Here is a 17159-nt window from a genome sequence, read left to right on the forward strand (position 1 = left end):
ACAATGTAAAGTTTCTAGTAATATGAGGGCTTGCCTTTACCTAGGTCTTATTTAAAATTTGAGTTATTTTCTATACTACTTTCTATAAATAGTTTTGTTTATGACATTTCTTCTTGTTTATATTTTTTTCCTATCCTAGCATACTGCGGTACAAGACTTCAGTTGAGACTCAAGAGTTTTTTTTAAATAAGCGTGCTGGCTGTTAGATTGAACTTGCATTTCCCTCCCAGACAGGGCCATTTTTAATATCTATTCATCTTAGTAATGCCTTGGAATTATGAGCCTTTGTCTTGGGCCCTTTATGTCTGACTAATGCCTGCAAGGCTACATATCACCTAACGTCAAGTGGCCTGCATTACCCTAGCTGGACATCTAATGGCATAAGTATTTCTAAAATAGGATGTAAAAAACAGAACAGCCATTGCAAATTATACTTCAGAAAATAAGTAAAATCTCAGTGGCGCTATCTTTGTTGCATTGGATGAAAGATGTAAAACATGTCAGCTTATATCAAATCTGCAAATGTACAATCAAGTGGTGATTTTAAGACAGCTTTATTGTTAAGAAACGTTGATAATTTTACTTATTGGCAAACAGTCTTATTAGCAATTTAAGCATACCTTTAAAATGACTGGCACTACTGAAACGGGTAGCACGTTACAACAAAGCTCTATTACAGATTAAAAAAAATATCACGTCATAAATACAGAACTACAGTAATAATACATTATCTGGTGGAAAAATATAATAAACGTGAGCAGATAAAGTAAATTATTTCTGCTCTGCATATGTGCAATGCTGATTTGGTAGAGTAATTTGTTGCCTAGGTACAACAGACTGAATAAGATTCTGTAACTGAGCTAAAGGAAAAAGTGTTTCAACTTTATCATGCATTTATAGGAAATCTTAATGCTTTTAAATAAAATAAATAAATGACTCTGCTACAGTGAAATGTAATACAACAATCCAACATAATTCAGAAAGGACATTAGAAAAACAACAAGGCTAGCAATTACCCTGTTCCACTGGAACTAGAGTGCCTCTCTGCAAACTATCCCCCGAAGATCAGTAGGTGATCTGTCACAAATACTCCAAATAGATCAACTAAACACACTGGGTTCTGCATGATGGATTTGAGAATTTAGTACAAGCAAAGAAACCCAGCGTGTCTCTCTGAACGTCAAGCAGCTCATATGTTTTCTTTTGTTCCGAGTTCACAGTGGTGTCCAGTTGTCATAGAGCATATCTTCACAAATCTCGTGGGGCATCTTGGAGGCACCACCGAACACATCCACGTTGCTGTTGTCCCAGGCAACGATGTTGCCAGGCAAATAGGTGGAACAGTTGGCCATGGAGCTGATGTCCGTGTACCTCAGGACACGGTCCCACATGTTGAAGTGGCACAGCTCACCGACGAAGGCCTGGACAGCGTCAAAGCGCCCCCCCACTGCGTCCTATGGAGGCCATGAATGACGGGCCTCGTAAAAAATATCGACCGATGCTTTTGCTCACTCCCAAGTGATGCCTGGCCCCACACCCCTGCAGTGGTTAAGTACGAGCTAAAACCTGGAGCACAGTGCTACCCAAACTGAAGCTGCATATTCACTGTATATTTGCAGGCTAAATATATTTTCTTCTTTCCCACATCGTCTTGATTCAAAGGGTGACGTTAAATTAAAAGCACTACACATAATTTGACATTAAATGTCAAGATCAAGCAATATTATTTAATGTTTTGGGGTATGATGGGAACATCTGAGTTGAGCAAATAGAAATACATGGGGCCTAGAACACAGCAAAATCACCAAACCCTTCAGGATGCAACAATAAATAAATAATAATAAACTATGTGAGTGCTGCTGTGACTACCAAAGAGTTACTAACATCCATTTTTTAATGAGTCAGAGATTTTGGTGATTTTCCTAAAACACTGCTTCCGCCGTTCTCACCTGTTCCTGGCCCAGGATGATGACTCCTCCAGGTTTGATGGGGTGCCATGAGGCCAGGTACTCCCCTGTACCCAGCCTCTGGCCGTCCTGGTAGGCCTCCCATACTCCGTCTCTGGTAGTCCAGGTGATGCAGATGTGGTGCCACTTCCCATCACCCAGAGACAGCGGCAACTCTGCCACCTCCACAGGGACAAAACAGTGACACCTTACCCATCTCGACTGCTGCGCGTGTGTGAATAATAACAGATCTGGAGCCGTACAGTGTTGCGGAACGTTTCACTGTCTTCATTAAGCATGAATGCACTCGCGGGAAATTGCATCAAGACGATTATGTTTACCTTGTTGTTGATGAGCAATTCCATAGGATTTTGGCTCCATTCGATCAGCACGATCTCGTTGGCCTGCCCAGGGACCCCGTAGGAGAAGGGGGTTCCGATGCCAGAGCTGGCACTAGACCTGAGCCACATGCACACGGTGAAGGCATACATTTCTGGCAGGCTTTTCTTCACTCGTCCAAAAAGGTAGTTCCTGCGCAGGGGGAAGGAAAGTTTGAAGCCCTCGGGGGACTTGAATCTGGCATTACCTGCAAGCCCAAGGGTGTGAATTAGTAATGGATCACATCAGGTGGGAAGCATGCATTTTTTTCTTTCTGGCTCACAACAAAAGAGGTTTTAGCTCTTTCAGTACCATAGACACGCTTTCCTCTAAAGCACAAGAGAGACGGGTGCCGCGCGTAGGGGCCGCACGCGACCTGCAGAGTAAATGGGCGGCAGTACCTTTCTCCAGCTCTGAGATCCTGTTCACGAGGGAGTCGAGGGTGTTCTCCGTGTGCTGGCGGTGGGCCGCAGTCTCATTGTACAGCTGCGCTTTCTCTGCCTCCAGCTCCTGGTCCTTCTTCAGCAGCTGCTTCTCCAGCTCCGTGAGCCGGCGCTGAAGGAGTCCTTGCAGCGCACTGGGGAACTGTGCCCCGGAGAGGTTGGCCCGCATCTGCTGTTGCTGTGAACAAGCCGTTATGCTACATTTAGATTACATTTGACAGCATTTGGCAAGCCAGGGTGATCTTGTCCAGGGAGAATTACACAAGAGCTTTGATGGCGCTTGGAAAACTTATCCTGGCACAAAAAGTTCAGTTTAAAGCCCAGCTAGACGTGGCAGTCAATGCAAATGCATAAATGCATAGAGAGGGTTTATTTTAACTACATAAATGTTTATATGTTTAGCCATGCAGTAAAATAAACTGTGGGCACAATAATAATAATGTCCTGATTTTGCAATACATTGTGGCCACAATATATTATTCTTTATATACAGGAGCTGTATTGAATAAGGTGAAGTAAACAAACACACATACAGGTTTTTAAAGTCCAAATCAAGACAATGACACTGTTGTCTGACAATAATTTTGTTTTGTAATATTTGATGTTAGACAATATGAGGCCCTATGTCATCATATATGGTATGACCATGATGTTTTGCCAATATAACGGGCAAAGCTGAAGATATGAACAAGCGTACATAAATATACGGGAGGCGCTGCGACAGGGACGTACGACCTGAGCGAAAGGATTTGATCAGACTAATTCTGCCTCACTAGGCATCACAGTGAAAATACTAACATGATCTTTTTAAGTTTTGGGTTTTTTTTTGTTTTTTTTTAAACATGACTTTGGAGTAATGGATTGCAAATATGCAGTCTGATGGACAGATATTTAATTGGCATTAGACGCTTTGTTCACTAATTATAGTGGCATAAGTACCTTTGTGGAAGGGTATATTGTATAGCATGAAGTAGACTACTGTATATTTAGCTACTGGTTGTTACTATATAATTAAGCTATTAGTCCTGTGACAAAACTCACAGATGATAGTGACCATCCTCTTACCTCTAGATTTTGTAAGCGTTCTTTCAAACTCAGCATAGTCTTCGTCAGGACGTCAATAGTTTCGTTTGGGTCGCTGGGAACGTCATCCATTGTTTGGTTATTTTTTCGCCACGTCGTGAAATTGTTTCCTGCAGGCTTACATCGAGAGATTTTGTTTGTCAGTTCTTTTATGGTGTTCATCTGACTGACAATCGTCTTCTTTTGCTGTCCCACTGTTTGTCGCAACTGGGTAACGGTGCTCCTCAGTTCCTCCTGTTGCGCTGCGCTTTTAACTGACGCTGACTGTATCGGACAGCTCGTCTCTTCCTCGATGGGGACAGCCGTACACAGAAAATACTTTCCTTGGTTTTCCTGTCCGTGCACAACGTTTACACACGTGAACGTGAAGACGCACATCAGTCCAACTAAAGGACTCCGCATTTTTTTTTTTATAATAAGAGTAAAACGTAACGGAATAGATAAAGATAAACGAGTCAAAAATCAGGTTCTTTTCCCTTTCCTTAGCGAAACTACATCATCACGTAAATCACTGGACGGAGTGGATTTCTTCACTCAGCGACCGCGTATTTGTCTACAGCTGCTGGCGCAACTTTCCCCGCTGAGCCTGAGCATCGCGCGTGCGGTGGCGCGCGAAGTGGTGCTGAACGGACAGCTACCGACGGACTGAAGCCTCGCGGACACAGAGGGGTCGGGCCACGTCACGGGATCTCTACGTGCGGAGAAAATATCTAAATGTAATATTAACGTTAATTTACAAATAAATACAAGATGAAGAGAACATGAGCCAAAAACCAAAAAAACGCTGATCATAAATAAAACAGGCCGACATAAAAGTCATGAGGTGGACAAAAACACTTTGACCTCTGTGAACAACACTTCAGATTTTTATTGACCAATAAGAAGTTTGTGGCAGTGGCTCATTGTTTGTAATTACTGGTTAATAAAAAAAGAATGAGAGCTTTGTTTTAACCTACAGGTCTGACAGGCTGATCTATCTTTTGTTACGATACTGTAAAATGATCACATTCTTCATCTGAAGTCAACTTTGCTTGGCTGTCATCTGAGTGATTTAATGTCAAATTCTGACCATGCACTCTTTGTAGTTTTGTTAAATCTACTGTTACCAAAGTGATAGCAAATGCAACAACAACAACTGTTTTGTCAAAGCTTTGCACATTAACAGTGGAGTAACAGTATATTGCCCACAGCCTGGCTATCTGCAGTGGTCACTGCAGTGAAAGGTGATCTCAAACCCAGGCTGTTGTCCAGGACTACAATGCTGCACTTAAGGCTAAATTAGTTCATTATAGCAGAGGCAGTAGGCGTTGTCATATTTGTAGGCTAACACAAAAGTTAATCTGATTTTGTATGCACAACTAGTACTTGCAATCATAATTAATGACCGGCTCTTATAAAACCCTTATTGGTAAACAAAAACTTGAAGTCAGTGCAGTCTTTTTCTCCACCCCATATATGTATTCCTTCTTGTTGCTTTTTCACAGGTACACTGGCATTCCTTGGACTTTCCTATTTACCTGTGTTCTCCTGACATTATTCATCAGTGACTGACTGTTATTGGTAGAAAGCCCTAGGCCACGCCTAGCCTCCCTGCTCCACAGCTCGTGATCCCGTCTAGTTTATATGGCCCAAAGGTACAGCCCGTTCTATCCATTACGGTTGTGGTCCCCAGAATGTTCCCTAGGTTAATGGTTACAGTGTTCATCCTCAGCCTACTTCTCCCTCCTGGCCTTTATGGTTCCCAGTTCCAGTCTTGTGTCAAACCACAGCTTCAATATTCCCGCTATAGATGCTCCCTCCTGCTATAGATGATCAGGACATCAAGGCACACCCCTGCGCCATGAACAGGAAAGCTTGCCCTTTGACACAGCTTGTAGCCCTTGTTGTTGTCGTTCAGAAATGTATACAACAGCGCAGCCACGCAGAGGTTTCTGAAGCTCTGCAGTCATTCCGTGTGGATCATTCGCGCCAGTGTTTCACTGACTCATTCCAAGCCAGAGCATGATATTCTCTGGTGAATTTGACATCGGACAGTGGTAAGACAGTAACAGCCCATCAGTCCTACAGAAACCTCCAACTGAAGCATTAGCCACAAGTTCTGTTTATGTCCTGGACACATGGCATGTCTTGGAATTGTATCAGCGCACAGCAGGGTAGAAGTATCACCCTGGTTTCATAGGTTAAGCCCTGGGCCATTGTTGTTTGTTAGCAAATGTGACAAAAAAGGAGAGAGTGAGATAATCCCTTATGACCAGACACCCTGCAGTAATGAAACCTCTGGTATCGTGAACAGCCTTCGCTGCAGTTGGTTCAGTTCAGCAGGTAGTAGAATTCTTCCCAGAGTGACTGGAACCACGAGATAATTTTCTGTGGTGACTCCGAACAAGCCTGTGGATCATATGAGAACTATATTAGAAATGAACATGTATAGCTCCAGAGGACATATGAGGAATCTATGAGACACCATGAGGAATCCAAGAGCAACACAGCTGACGATAAGACACCTTACCCTGTCTTCTCTGACGCTATCTTTTAAACGGACGTTCTGTGTTCTTCAGCAAATGCATGAATGTCGGCCAAGCATGTGCCCTGCCATGCCTTAACTTGATTTGTAAACCATTGTGGCTAGAAAGATTATTTGCAGAAATCCAGTGATGAAATCCATTCAGTTATGGCAACCTCCCTTCATCTGATGAACTGGCAGAGATAAAATGGTTCGTCCTAATGAAATGTCAATACGACACTTTCATGTTGACTTGCGCATATATTTTCTCATGGTCCTTCGACGATTTCTAGATCACTGAGGCCCAATCACAGGAAGAATTTGGGCTCTTAGAAGGTGGTTTCAACTCCTTTGTGGCACTTGGCCCTGAACTGAAGGAAACATTGTACAACCAGCAAATTCAGTGTGAAGGGGAGTGATTGAGAGGTTGACGCTGAGAAGAGCAAGATTTATTAAGGGCAAATCCACGTTCAGGGTCAGTAGACTAGTCCATGGGCGAAAAACGTAGATGGCCAGATCCACAAGAAATAACAGACATTATGGGGGAAATAAAACAAGGCAAACAACGAAACAGAACAAGGCGAGAATTATGAAATGATAACCAGGCAGAGAACAAACAGGGTAGGTATGAAACAGCATCACAAGACCAGGCATCCAACAAAAATGACCGCCAAGGACACACTAGAAACATGGGATATAAATACAGAGGCTAACAACCACTAAACAACGGGCAGGATAAACAGAACGAAAACAAGGAAGTAAAGCAAAAACAAAGAGTAGCTATAGAAGCAAAGATGCCAGGATGGGCAGCAGGCCATGACATTCAGTGTAATTTCAGCAACACGAGGTATTCAAACAGTGAGAGACTGAGGGCATACTAATATTAAAACCATGGGATATGTATCATCAGACATTGTGGATCCAGATCCTGTTACCCTGAGCATTCAGTTAATGGAGAGGGTTGGATGCATTAATACCATGAGTCATGCATGAGGGTTCCTGATCAGAGACAAAGGAACCAGTTTTCCCATAAATCTACACAATTTTGTACATATGTTAAATATGCTGATTTTGTTTTATAAATATGCTCATCTGATTTGACCAGTGTAATCTGATGTAAATTGATTATATCCCTGAAGAAGTATCACAAACGGAATTTATTTTGTGTATATTTTTAACTCTTGGGTAGGTCGATTAAGTGAAGGTCAGTGAAGGAGGTAATGAGAGACAAGCGTAAAGAACATATTTCCGTGAGGTTACAGTTACCAGAACATCACCAGTCCACTAAATAAAAATGTTCCTTGTGAAAAGAGCACTTTTATAATGTCCCACACTAGAGTAGGCCTATTGAACGGACCTCTCCCTGAAACCTCTCTAATGGGCTGCCAAAACAAAAATCTAGCACATATTCAGGTTTTTATAGCGAACGAGCAAAAACGATGTCTGAGAAGCTATGAGACTGACATTCGTGTGCACTACTGCGATCTAGTCTCTCACACACACTACGTGTTGCACCGATTCGTTGGTGCTGTGAACTGGTGAACTGGTGACCCAAGGTCATGAGAGGAATTAATCAGGCTGTGTTGAGGTACTTTGTAACACAGTATCAGTAGCTATAATAATTTAAAGGTTTTCTGTTTCTTGTAGACATTACTGAAATAATAAAGCTGTTATACCTAAAATCTAAATATATTTTGCATGATATATAAATACTTGGCAGAGACATGAATTTTGGTAAACAGCATGTTTAGAAATGGAGCATTGAAAACAAATATAGTTTCTTATAACATTCTGATTCAAATGGTAAAGGATTTGAGTTCAAACAGACACATCTTATTTCCACAGTAAGGATTTTGTGGTGTATGTGAAGCTGTCATATTAATCTAAGTCCCATTTGGTGGGGGCACAGGAAGTCATCTCTGTATGTTTCCACAGCTCAGCAGTGAAGCCATTGAAATGATAATGCAACCTTTTTACTATCTGGTTCATTTATTGTGCTCCAGCAGAGTTAGTGTGATTGTGCACAGTCAGAGGTCAAAGATTTTAAATGGCTTGCCTGAAATCATTAAGCAGAAACACAGACTATATTAAAAGAACAGTCATTTCAGGTATTATTTCCTTTTACTTTATATATATAAATAAGATAGCTACAGTCCCTTTAGAGTAGGTTGAGAATGTAATTTAGAAGGTAAATGTAGTTTAATTGATTTGATAATTTATCAAATAAAGAAATTGTAGGTTACATACCATACATATCTGAATATGATTTCAGTAAGTAATTGTAGTGTACTGTAGTTAAAACTGTGGCGGTCGTAAAACATTGCAATGTAGTACACAAGCTTTCCAGATAAACGTTTCGGCCAGAGTCCTTTACTTCATGGGAAAGCGAAGCGCTTCATTGTACGCGTCACACTATCCACAACACCACATCGCCCCCTTGTGCTCTTTTAAGGGACTTGCATCTGAATGCACGTAGGCTAATAACTTTGCCATTTTGCGTGCATAACAATTACTGTCTGAAGTTCAAATTAAATAGGAACTTGATTGTAGATTTATGCTGCTAAACAGCGGCTTGAATATGTACTGAAAGACAAGAAGTTTAAGTTGAAATAATGTTGTGCAGGATCATATCCAGAAAAATAAATGTCATATCCAGAAAAAAATCTAATTGCAAATATATTTAATCACAGATAATATAGAGCTGTGAAACCAATATATATCTGCGGTAAAGTAAAAATAAACAAGATAGGTTCACCAATTAAAATGCAATAGAAGTGGAAGACCATCGTTTTTGATGGTCTTCTGACCTCCTGTTCTTTTTAAGTATCCTTCCGCAAAGAACTAGTTTGCTTTGTTGAAAATGCAACAAATGGCATATGTGCACACAATTCGCTACCGACTACTGTTAGATATTGGCAGCATTACGTACAAAATAAGTATAATTTCGTTTTGGGAATAATAAAATCTGCACATATTCATCGACGGATCGGCAAACTGCGGGGGTTCTTCAAAACCTTCCGCTGTATTGGATCCGCTGTCAGCGGAAGTACAAGTATAACCGTTTCCCTGTTGCACTGGCTGGTAAGTCCTTGGCTACGGTTCTTCTGAATAAGTGATGCAAAGGATGGGACATTTAGCACCCGCGCTGTTCGTACATGCCCGCGTACGGATGAGCGTTTGTCCTCTATGAAGGCGTTTAGTGGAGTTTGAATAAGAAAACGGTACCGACAGGCTTAGTGCACGTCCTCGCGAGCCGTGCTACTGTTAGCGCGCGGCGGCGGAGGGTCTGGTTGCTGCTTGCAGCCTCATATTTTAAGCGTGAAGTTTCAGATGCGGAGGGTACATGTGCAAGCCCCCCGTGTCAGGTTTAGGTCCCGTAACTACTGTGCGCTTTTCTTAATGACGCCTAGTTTTTTGAAATGTTAATTTTATTTTAATAGACCAGCACGACTGCTTTCAGCTGCAATGATGTCATCTTAATGCGTCTGACTGCAGTTATCTTAGCTTATCTTAGCTTAGCCAGGTGGATGAATTAGCTGTGCGGGCTTCAGTTTGGTGCGTCTGGTGTCTCGAGAACTACAGTTAAAGTTGCTTTAAGTTCACAGACCGATCGTCTGCTGACTTGTATTTCTAAGCTTTAGAAGTAAGTTGCCGATGGAGAGCAGGATGTAACATTTGAGCTGGTTAAGCTACAGTTAGCCAGCGTGGGTCTTTTATAGCTAACGCTAATATGTCTGCGATATTGAAGGCTCGCCGCTTGGGTCATCGCTAGAATGGTTATCTTGCCAACTCGTTATATTCTTCATGTCGTGCGTTATCTTTGATCTAGGTTGGCTAATTATCTGTACGCCATTTATTAGTCGCGTGTAAATTGCGTTGATGGTATAGCAAGTTGCGTGAGTTAGCTGGTGAGTTTTGTGTGTAACTTTGCTCGGAGATGTGGTCGTTCGTGAAAGCTCTGTGACTAACTACTTCGTGCATACGTGCTCCAGGCGGCATGCATTTGAACTGATCCCTGCGCAGACACTTGTCTGCTGGTAGTCGAGCGCAAAGCTGTCTCTCCCGGCCGCCAGCATGGCCTTCGTGCCCACGCCCAGTCCCACTGTGGTGGATCAGACCACCCTGATGAAAAAGTATCTGCAGTTCGTGGCTGCTCTCACAGACAACAACACGCGTGAGTACTCCGTTCATCCACGTGGGTTAACACGTTATAGGTGTGTGTGGATTAATTAATGTCTTGGCATGCTCAGGCCCGCCGTAACTCAAGTACCTCATAGTGCGGCGGAGCACCGGTGCTGTTTCTACCATGTGTTTATATGTGCGTTATACACATGTGCGTGTGCTTGTTTGAGTGACTGAACATACCTGGGTGTTTGTGTGGTGGTGATAAATAGAATTTGAAAAGGTCTGTCAAGTGCTGAAGTTTCTGTGCCAAATCATCTGAAATGTACCTTTCACTCCTCTCTCTGATGCAAATTCTAGAGGATGAGACCAAATTGAAAATGATGCAGGAAGTCAGTGAGAACTTTGAGGTGAGGCTTTAACTCGTATTCCTTCATATGTCTTGGGGCATTGGCCCCATTATAATTAAATAGCTCAAGTCTTCTCTCTGTCTTAAAGCTGGATGCAATCAGTCATCCTAATGATTTTCTTTTAAAAGTCCACTGAGCTAAAACTGCACTTGGATAGTGTTATTACATGAATTGTTTATATTAAACTAATTAACAATTTCTTTGTGGTGTTTTTTTTTTTTTACCATTTATTTATTTATTTATTTTTCCAAGAATGTGACATCCTCTCCTCAGTACTCGACTTTTCTGGAGCACATCATCCCTCGCTTTCTCACCTTTCTTCAGGATGGAGAGGTGCAGTTTCTGCAGGAGAAGCCCACACAGGTAGTTTACTGGCCCCTGTCTCCGACCAGTTGCTGACCCTAGGGTCCCTTGGACCCCCCCGGTTGCATTTCTTTATCGTTCGTACCTGGTCACGTTCTGATTCAGATGTTCTGTTGCAGCAACTGAGGAAACTGGTCCTTGAAATAATCCACCGCATCCCAACCAACGAGCACCTGCGACCTCATGTGAAGAACATCCTCTCTGTGATGTTTCGCTTCCTCGAGGTTGGTCTGAGCACACCGGCGGCGCTCGAGGCACCTTGTCTGTGGCACGTTAAGAGCGTTTATTGCTACGCAAGGTGCTCCTTAGAATCGCTACGCTTCTGATTTTATTTTTAGATTGAAAGTGAGGAGAACGTGCTCATCTGTCTACGCATCATCATTGAGCTGCACAAGCAGTTCAGGCCTCCGATTTCGCAAGAGGTGGGCCTCTCGACACTTCGCCATCCTTATTCTCATAGCAGAACTAAGCAGCTAAGGGAATCGAGTCTATTCTCTGTCCACACAGATTCACCATTTCCTGGATTTCGTGAAGCAAATCTACAAAGATCTGCCAAAAGTGTTGGTAAGCTGCGACAATGTCTGATACCTGAGTGAGGTGCGCGCCGGAGCCGGTTTTTAACTATGCCCTCTGACCCTCTCAGACGAGGTACTTCGAGAATCCTCAGGTGATAGCGGAGAACACCGTGCCCTCGCCGGAGATGGTGGGCATGATCACGTCTGTGCTGGTGAAGACCGCCCCAGAGCGCGAGGACAGCGAGACCCGCACAGTCAGTGACCCCCGCGCTCTTGCTTTGTATCCCTCTTCTTGCAGTACATTCGCATATTATTTAAAGGCGTTTTGTCAGACAAAATGGAGACCAACGGAGACACAATGATGAGGGCGATGTGCTTTAACCCAGATAACGGTACGTCTGAGTGTGCTCGTGCGTGTGCGTGTGCATATGCTCGTGCACACAAACTTCAAAGTACCATCAATCCTGGGTGCTGAAAGTAAAACTGATAAGATCTGAGTGTCTCAGCTGCTTGGCAGACTGCTCGTTCTCGGCCTCGTGCAGTGCGTGTCAGTCGTGACAGATTTGTATGGATTCTCTGAATGCCATTTTTGCTGCTGCCACTAGAGGTCACCATCCCATTGTGTTGGACACTGATGCGTTTTGGCGCAAATCTGCTTATTCTCTTTAGCGTGTGAAGTCAAAGAAATGGCATGTAAATTGCATCCCGTAGAGCTACTTGATAATCCATTAATGTCTCTGCAGATAGACAATGCGATCATTATGCTATATGGGGGATTGGGGAGGGGGCTGAGTGTGGCAGCACTTGAAATTAATTACTTTCTCTGTCATCCTTTATTAGTAACAGCTGGTGCACCTCTAAGCAGCCAGGCTTTGTGCTGTGTGTGAGTGATGTCTTTTCCCCCGGCCTGTATCTCATTTGTCTTGTCTCTGGGCTCCAGCATACGATAATCCCGCGGGGGTCGCTGTCGCTGAAGGTGCTGGCGGAGCTGCCCATCATCGTGGTGCTGATGTATCAGGTGAGGACAAAAAAGTGGGGGGAGGCTCGACAGTTTCACACGTCTGCCAGGACGCCGCGGCGGCTCCTGTAGAAATCGGTCGTAGCGTAAGGTCAGAAGCAGGACCGCCAGTGGTGGCTAGCGAGATCTTCTCCTCTCTGTGTTCTAACCGGTTGTCCGGCTTTTGTTTCTTCCCCCAGCTCTACAAGCTGAACATTCACAACGTGGTGTCGGAGTTTGTGCCCCTGATCATGAACACCATCATGCTGCAGGTGTCTCCTCAGGCTCGGTCCGTGTTCTCCTCTCACGCTGCACCAGAGCACGCGCGTCTTTCCGAAAATGTCACGCGCATTGATTTTGCATTTCCTTGTCCATCTCGTTCCAGGCAGCACAAGCTATACAACAAGGAACTTTACGCAGATTTCATCGCTGCTCAAATCAAGACCCTGTCCTTCCTGGCTTACATCATACGCATCTACCAGGTACCGTGGGTGAGGTTGAGCTGGAGTGCGTGCACAGCGTTCTGACGTCAGACACGTATGAGCGCCGACCTAATGTGCTGCTTTAGTCCCAGTGCAGAGATGACAGTGATTTATTCACTATACTGAAAACCCGACTCCTATTACACTAATGCAGTAATTAACCAATAATCACCTGAGGCACAAACCTGGCGTTGAATATAACTTTGATTATACGTTGGACTGTACTGTTGAGGGTTATTACTTCACATGCACACAGTTAGTTAATTCAATTCTTTGTCTCTCGTGTATATAAAAATGACTAGATAAATAACCTTCACCTAGGTCAGCTTGAGTATTTCGACATGTTTCGCGTTCCTCAGAGCAGGCTGATTCCCCCCCCCCCGTCATGTCCAAAATCGCAGAATCCGATTTTTCCGGTCCCGTGTATCTCTGGTTTGCATTCACATCTAATAAATAGTCGGGAAAACCTCGGGTCCACGTCTCCCCGTCGCATGCACGCCCCTAAATTTAAAATTCCGTTCGCCTTTTTTTAAAAAAAAAAAACAAAAAAATGAGCAAGCATGAGCGTTTTACTCGCGCTGAATCTGGATGCAAGCGAGGTCTCCCTCTGGAGAGGCCTCCTCTCTGACCTCAGCAGCTTCAGCTGATTCGACCGGGACTGGGCCGCAGTGAGTGACTGCTGTCTGTGTGTGGGTCAGGACCTGGTGGGGAAGTATTCCCAGCAGATGGTGAAGGGAATGCTACAGTTGCTGTCCAGCTGTCCCGCAGAGACCGCACACCTGCGCAAAGAGCTGCTCATCGCCGCCAAGCACATCCTGACCACAGACCTCCGTAGCCGTGAGTTTCTGCACACACTCCACTCTCACACGCTCACACAGCTTCTGCCCGTCACTGATTCCACGAACAGGAAAAGCATGTCGAAAACAACAGCATCGTTACCGGCAGCTAGATGTGACCAGAGAAAGATGCTGTGTTGCACGTTTTGAAATGCGGTTTTTTTTTTTTGTGAAAATGGTATATAGTGCTCACACTTTGAAACAAACTGATTTGTCTCGAGATCCTGTGAAGATTTCAAGAATTAATTGCTAAATTGACAGAGCCACACTGGTGATTTCCTGCAGTGTTCTCTGTGCGCTTTAGTTCTCAATCAATAGCAGTTGAGACAGGAACGTGATACACTCTGCCAAATCATTAGTGCTGTGGAGAAGAAATGAATCGATGTAAAATACTAACTACAAAGATGCTGCATTGATGTGTCTGGTGGTTCAGGGACTGCTTACATTTTCTGTAATTCTGGGAGAGTTCGATGGCACCTGATAAAGACTATTTGTCTTGCAGAATTCATTCCATGCATGGACAAGCTTTTCGATGAGTCCATACTCATCGGCTCAGGCTACACGGCGAGAGAGACTTTGAGGTAAGGGGGTGGGGGTGGGGCTAACCCTTTTCTCACGTCTTTTGCGGACAGGTGCGAATTAACGTGAGAACGGATCAGGACCGCTGCAGCGTGGCCTGAGAGGCGAGGAGGTTGGCGCCTTCGCCACATTTACACTAAAGTCTGGCGCCGTGGAGTGTTTGCAACTCTCCACACACGGCTCCTAGCCACTTTCGCCGAGTCCGGAGTGACAATATAGCGGACGGCGAAGTCCCAGCGGGCTTTGCTCAGAAAACGCGCAAATGGCCGGCTAACGGTGCGTGGCCGATCTGCGACCCACCAGCGGGCTGAGGGAGCCAGGTGCCCGTCTCTGCTACCACAGAAGGGGTTGTGGCACTGTCCATCAGCCAATCCCAGGTGTCCCACAGCTGCCAGCACTGCTTCCATCCCGCCGAGGCTCAGCCATCAGCCTTCAGTGGGCAGATCTGGCCTGACTCTGGATCTGTCAGACTCATTAGCAGCTTCTTCTGGCTAGACACTCGACGGATCTGACCGGCCTCCTACCCTCAAGTGTCTAGTCTTGGAAGTTGTTTTTGTTGTTGTTTTTGTTGTTGTTTTTTGCCCCCCCTCTTCCCCAATACGGTTGTTGAACCAAGAAACTGAATTGCTGATTGCATTCAGTCTCATTTTCCCAGGAGACAGACCAGTCTCATATATATTTTTTGTATAACACACACACACACACAGAATGAATGGTTGCGATTTTGTGCTCACGAGCCCCACTGTGTTACCAGACCCCTGGCCTACAGCACCCTGGCAGACCTGGTGCACCACGTACGGCAGAACCTGCCCCTGACAGACCTGTCGCTGGCGGTGCAGCTGTTCGCCAAGAACATCGACGACGAGTCTCTGCCCAGCAGCATTCAGACCATGTCCTGCAAGCTCCTGCTCAACCTGGTGGACTGCATCCGCTCCAAGAGCGAGCAGGAGAACGGCAATGGCCGGGATATCCTCATGAGGATGCTGGAGGTGAGGTGGCGGCAGGTCGCTTGATGGTTTTGGGTAAAGGCGGGAAAAAACATTCGCTGCTACTGAAATCAAAATAGCAGCGTCCTGTTTCACAGAAATGTCGTTTAAGTCACCAGTACTTTGTTACGTGTGTGCGTGTTGGTCAGTGTTCCGGATTAGACGTCTTTTCCGCCGAATGTCGTTCCGATAGGTGTTTGTGCTGAAATTCCACACCATCGCGCGCTACCAGCTTGTGTCCATCTTCAAAAAGTGCAAGCCCCAGTCAGAGATGGGCGTGGTGGATCCCGGGGCCTTGCCTGGCGTCCCGGCCACGCCCACGGCCACCACGCCTGCTTTGCCTCCGCCGGCGCCTCCCACGCCGGTCCCGCCGGCTCCACCCACTGCCACTTTCGACCGCGCGGGGGAGAAAGAGGACAAGCAGACCTTCCAGGTGTCGGACTGCCGCAGCTTGGTGAAAACCCTCGTGTGCGGGGTCAAGACCATCACCTGGGGCATCACCTCCTGCAAAGCTCCAGGAGGTGAGACTCGTGACTTCAGTATGGAGGTCTTCATCGCACTGTAACACCATGGCTAGAACGCCATGAGCTCATTGTCTTTCCTTGATTGATTGATTGGTGAGGGGTTTTGTCTTTTGCTCTACGTTGCAGAAGCTCAGTTTATTCCTAACAAACAACTCCAGCCTAAAGAGACCCAAATCTACATCAAGCTGGTCAAATACGCCATGCAGGCTTTGGATATCTACCAGGTACGACTGTCCCCTGATTACACTATGCTACGCTATAGAACTAAGCGCTGATGTACAGCGTGGAGGACCAGTGATGGACTCATCAGGTCTAACGCTGGTAGCGGAGTCCTACAGCCTATCACAGAGCCGGCCTCGCCTTTTGGCTAGGTACAGATCGCCGGCAACGGCCAGACGTATGTCCGTGTGGCCAACTGTCAGACTGTGCGCATGAAGGAGGAGAAGGAGGTTCTGGAGCACTTTGCTGGGGTCTTCACCATGATGAACCCACTCACCTTCAAAGAGATCTTCCAGACCACCGTGCCGTACATGGTGGAGCGCATCTCCAAAAACTACGCCCTGCAGGTACAATGTAGTAGTCGTCCCAGAAACTGAGGTTCGATGTCATTTTTAACTGCAATTAAACTGAGTCTTTAGTTGTGCTTGTTGTATAATATAAAAATGTCTCATCAGATCGTGGCGAACTCTTTCCTGGCCAACCTGTCGACGTCTGCCCTGTTCGCTACTATTCTGGTGGAGTACCTTCTGGAGCGACTTCCTGAGATGGGCTCCAACGTGGAGCTGTCCAACCTCTACCTCAAGCTCTTCAAGCTCGTCTTTGGCTCGGTGTCTCTCTTCGCTGCTGAGAACGAGCAGATGCTCAAGGTTAGAAACTGCCCGCTTAACCGAGGTTTGAAACGCACACACTTTTTTTTTTTTTCATTTTGGCTGCAAATTTAAAGAAGGCTTTACTGAACCAGAGCTGAACCTGTCCCGAATGGTCACGTTGGC

At 45.1% G+C, this 17159-nt stretch overlaps 2 protein-coding genes across 2 annotated transcripts in view; one reads left to right on the forward strand and one right to left on the reverse strand.

The window, feature by feature from the left end:
- Nucleotides 1-1189: 1189 nt before the first annotated feature.
- nptx2b (neuronal pentraxin IIb) lies at nt 1190-4252 on the reverse strand. Its single transcript, XM_027013469.2, has 5 exons — nt 3833-4252; nt 2726-2945; nt 2288-2532; nt 1950-2129; nt 1190-1454 (listed from the first exon to the last, which is right to left on the reverse strand). Exons 1-5 carry the CDS (start codon nt 4250-4252, stop codon nt 1215-1217), a joined length of 1305 nt encoding a protein of 434 aa, XP_026869270.1. The 3' UTR covers nt 1190-1214.
- A 5452-nt stretch (nt 4253-9704) lies between these two features.
- Nucleotides 9705-17159, forward strand: part of trrap (transformation/transcription domain-associated protein) — a 58451-nt gene continuing 50996 nt past the window's right edge. Inside the window, 17 exon segments of the mRNA XM_035533224.1 lie at nt 9705-10527; nt 10836-10885; nt 11138-11248; nt 11368-11472; nt 11587-11670; nt 11756-11812; nt 11892-12017; nt 12704-12781; nt 12961-13049; nt 13146-13242; nt 13941-14079; nt 14581-14659; nt 15412-15646; nt 15837-16164; nt 16294-16391; nt 16539-16733; nt 16842-17033. Of these exon segments, the coding sequence (XP_035389117.1) occupies nt 10428-10527; nt 10836-10885; nt 11138-11248; nt 11368-11472; nt 11587-11670; nt 11756-11812; nt 11892-12017; nt 12704-12781; nt 12961-13049; nt 13146-13242; nt 13941-14079; nt 14581-14659; nt 15412-15646; nt 15837-16164; nt 16294-16391; nt 16539-16733; nt 16842-17033 (2163 nt within the window). The 5' untranslated portion in view covers nt 9705-10427.

This window comes from Electrophorus electricus, chromosome 14, assembly GCF_013358815.1.
Source record: "Electrophorus electricus isolate fEleEle1 chromosome 14, fEleEle1.pri, whole genome shotgun sequence".
NCBI lineage: Eukaryota > Metazoa > Chordata > Actinopteri > Gymnotiformes > Gymnotidae > Electrophorus > Electrophorus electricus.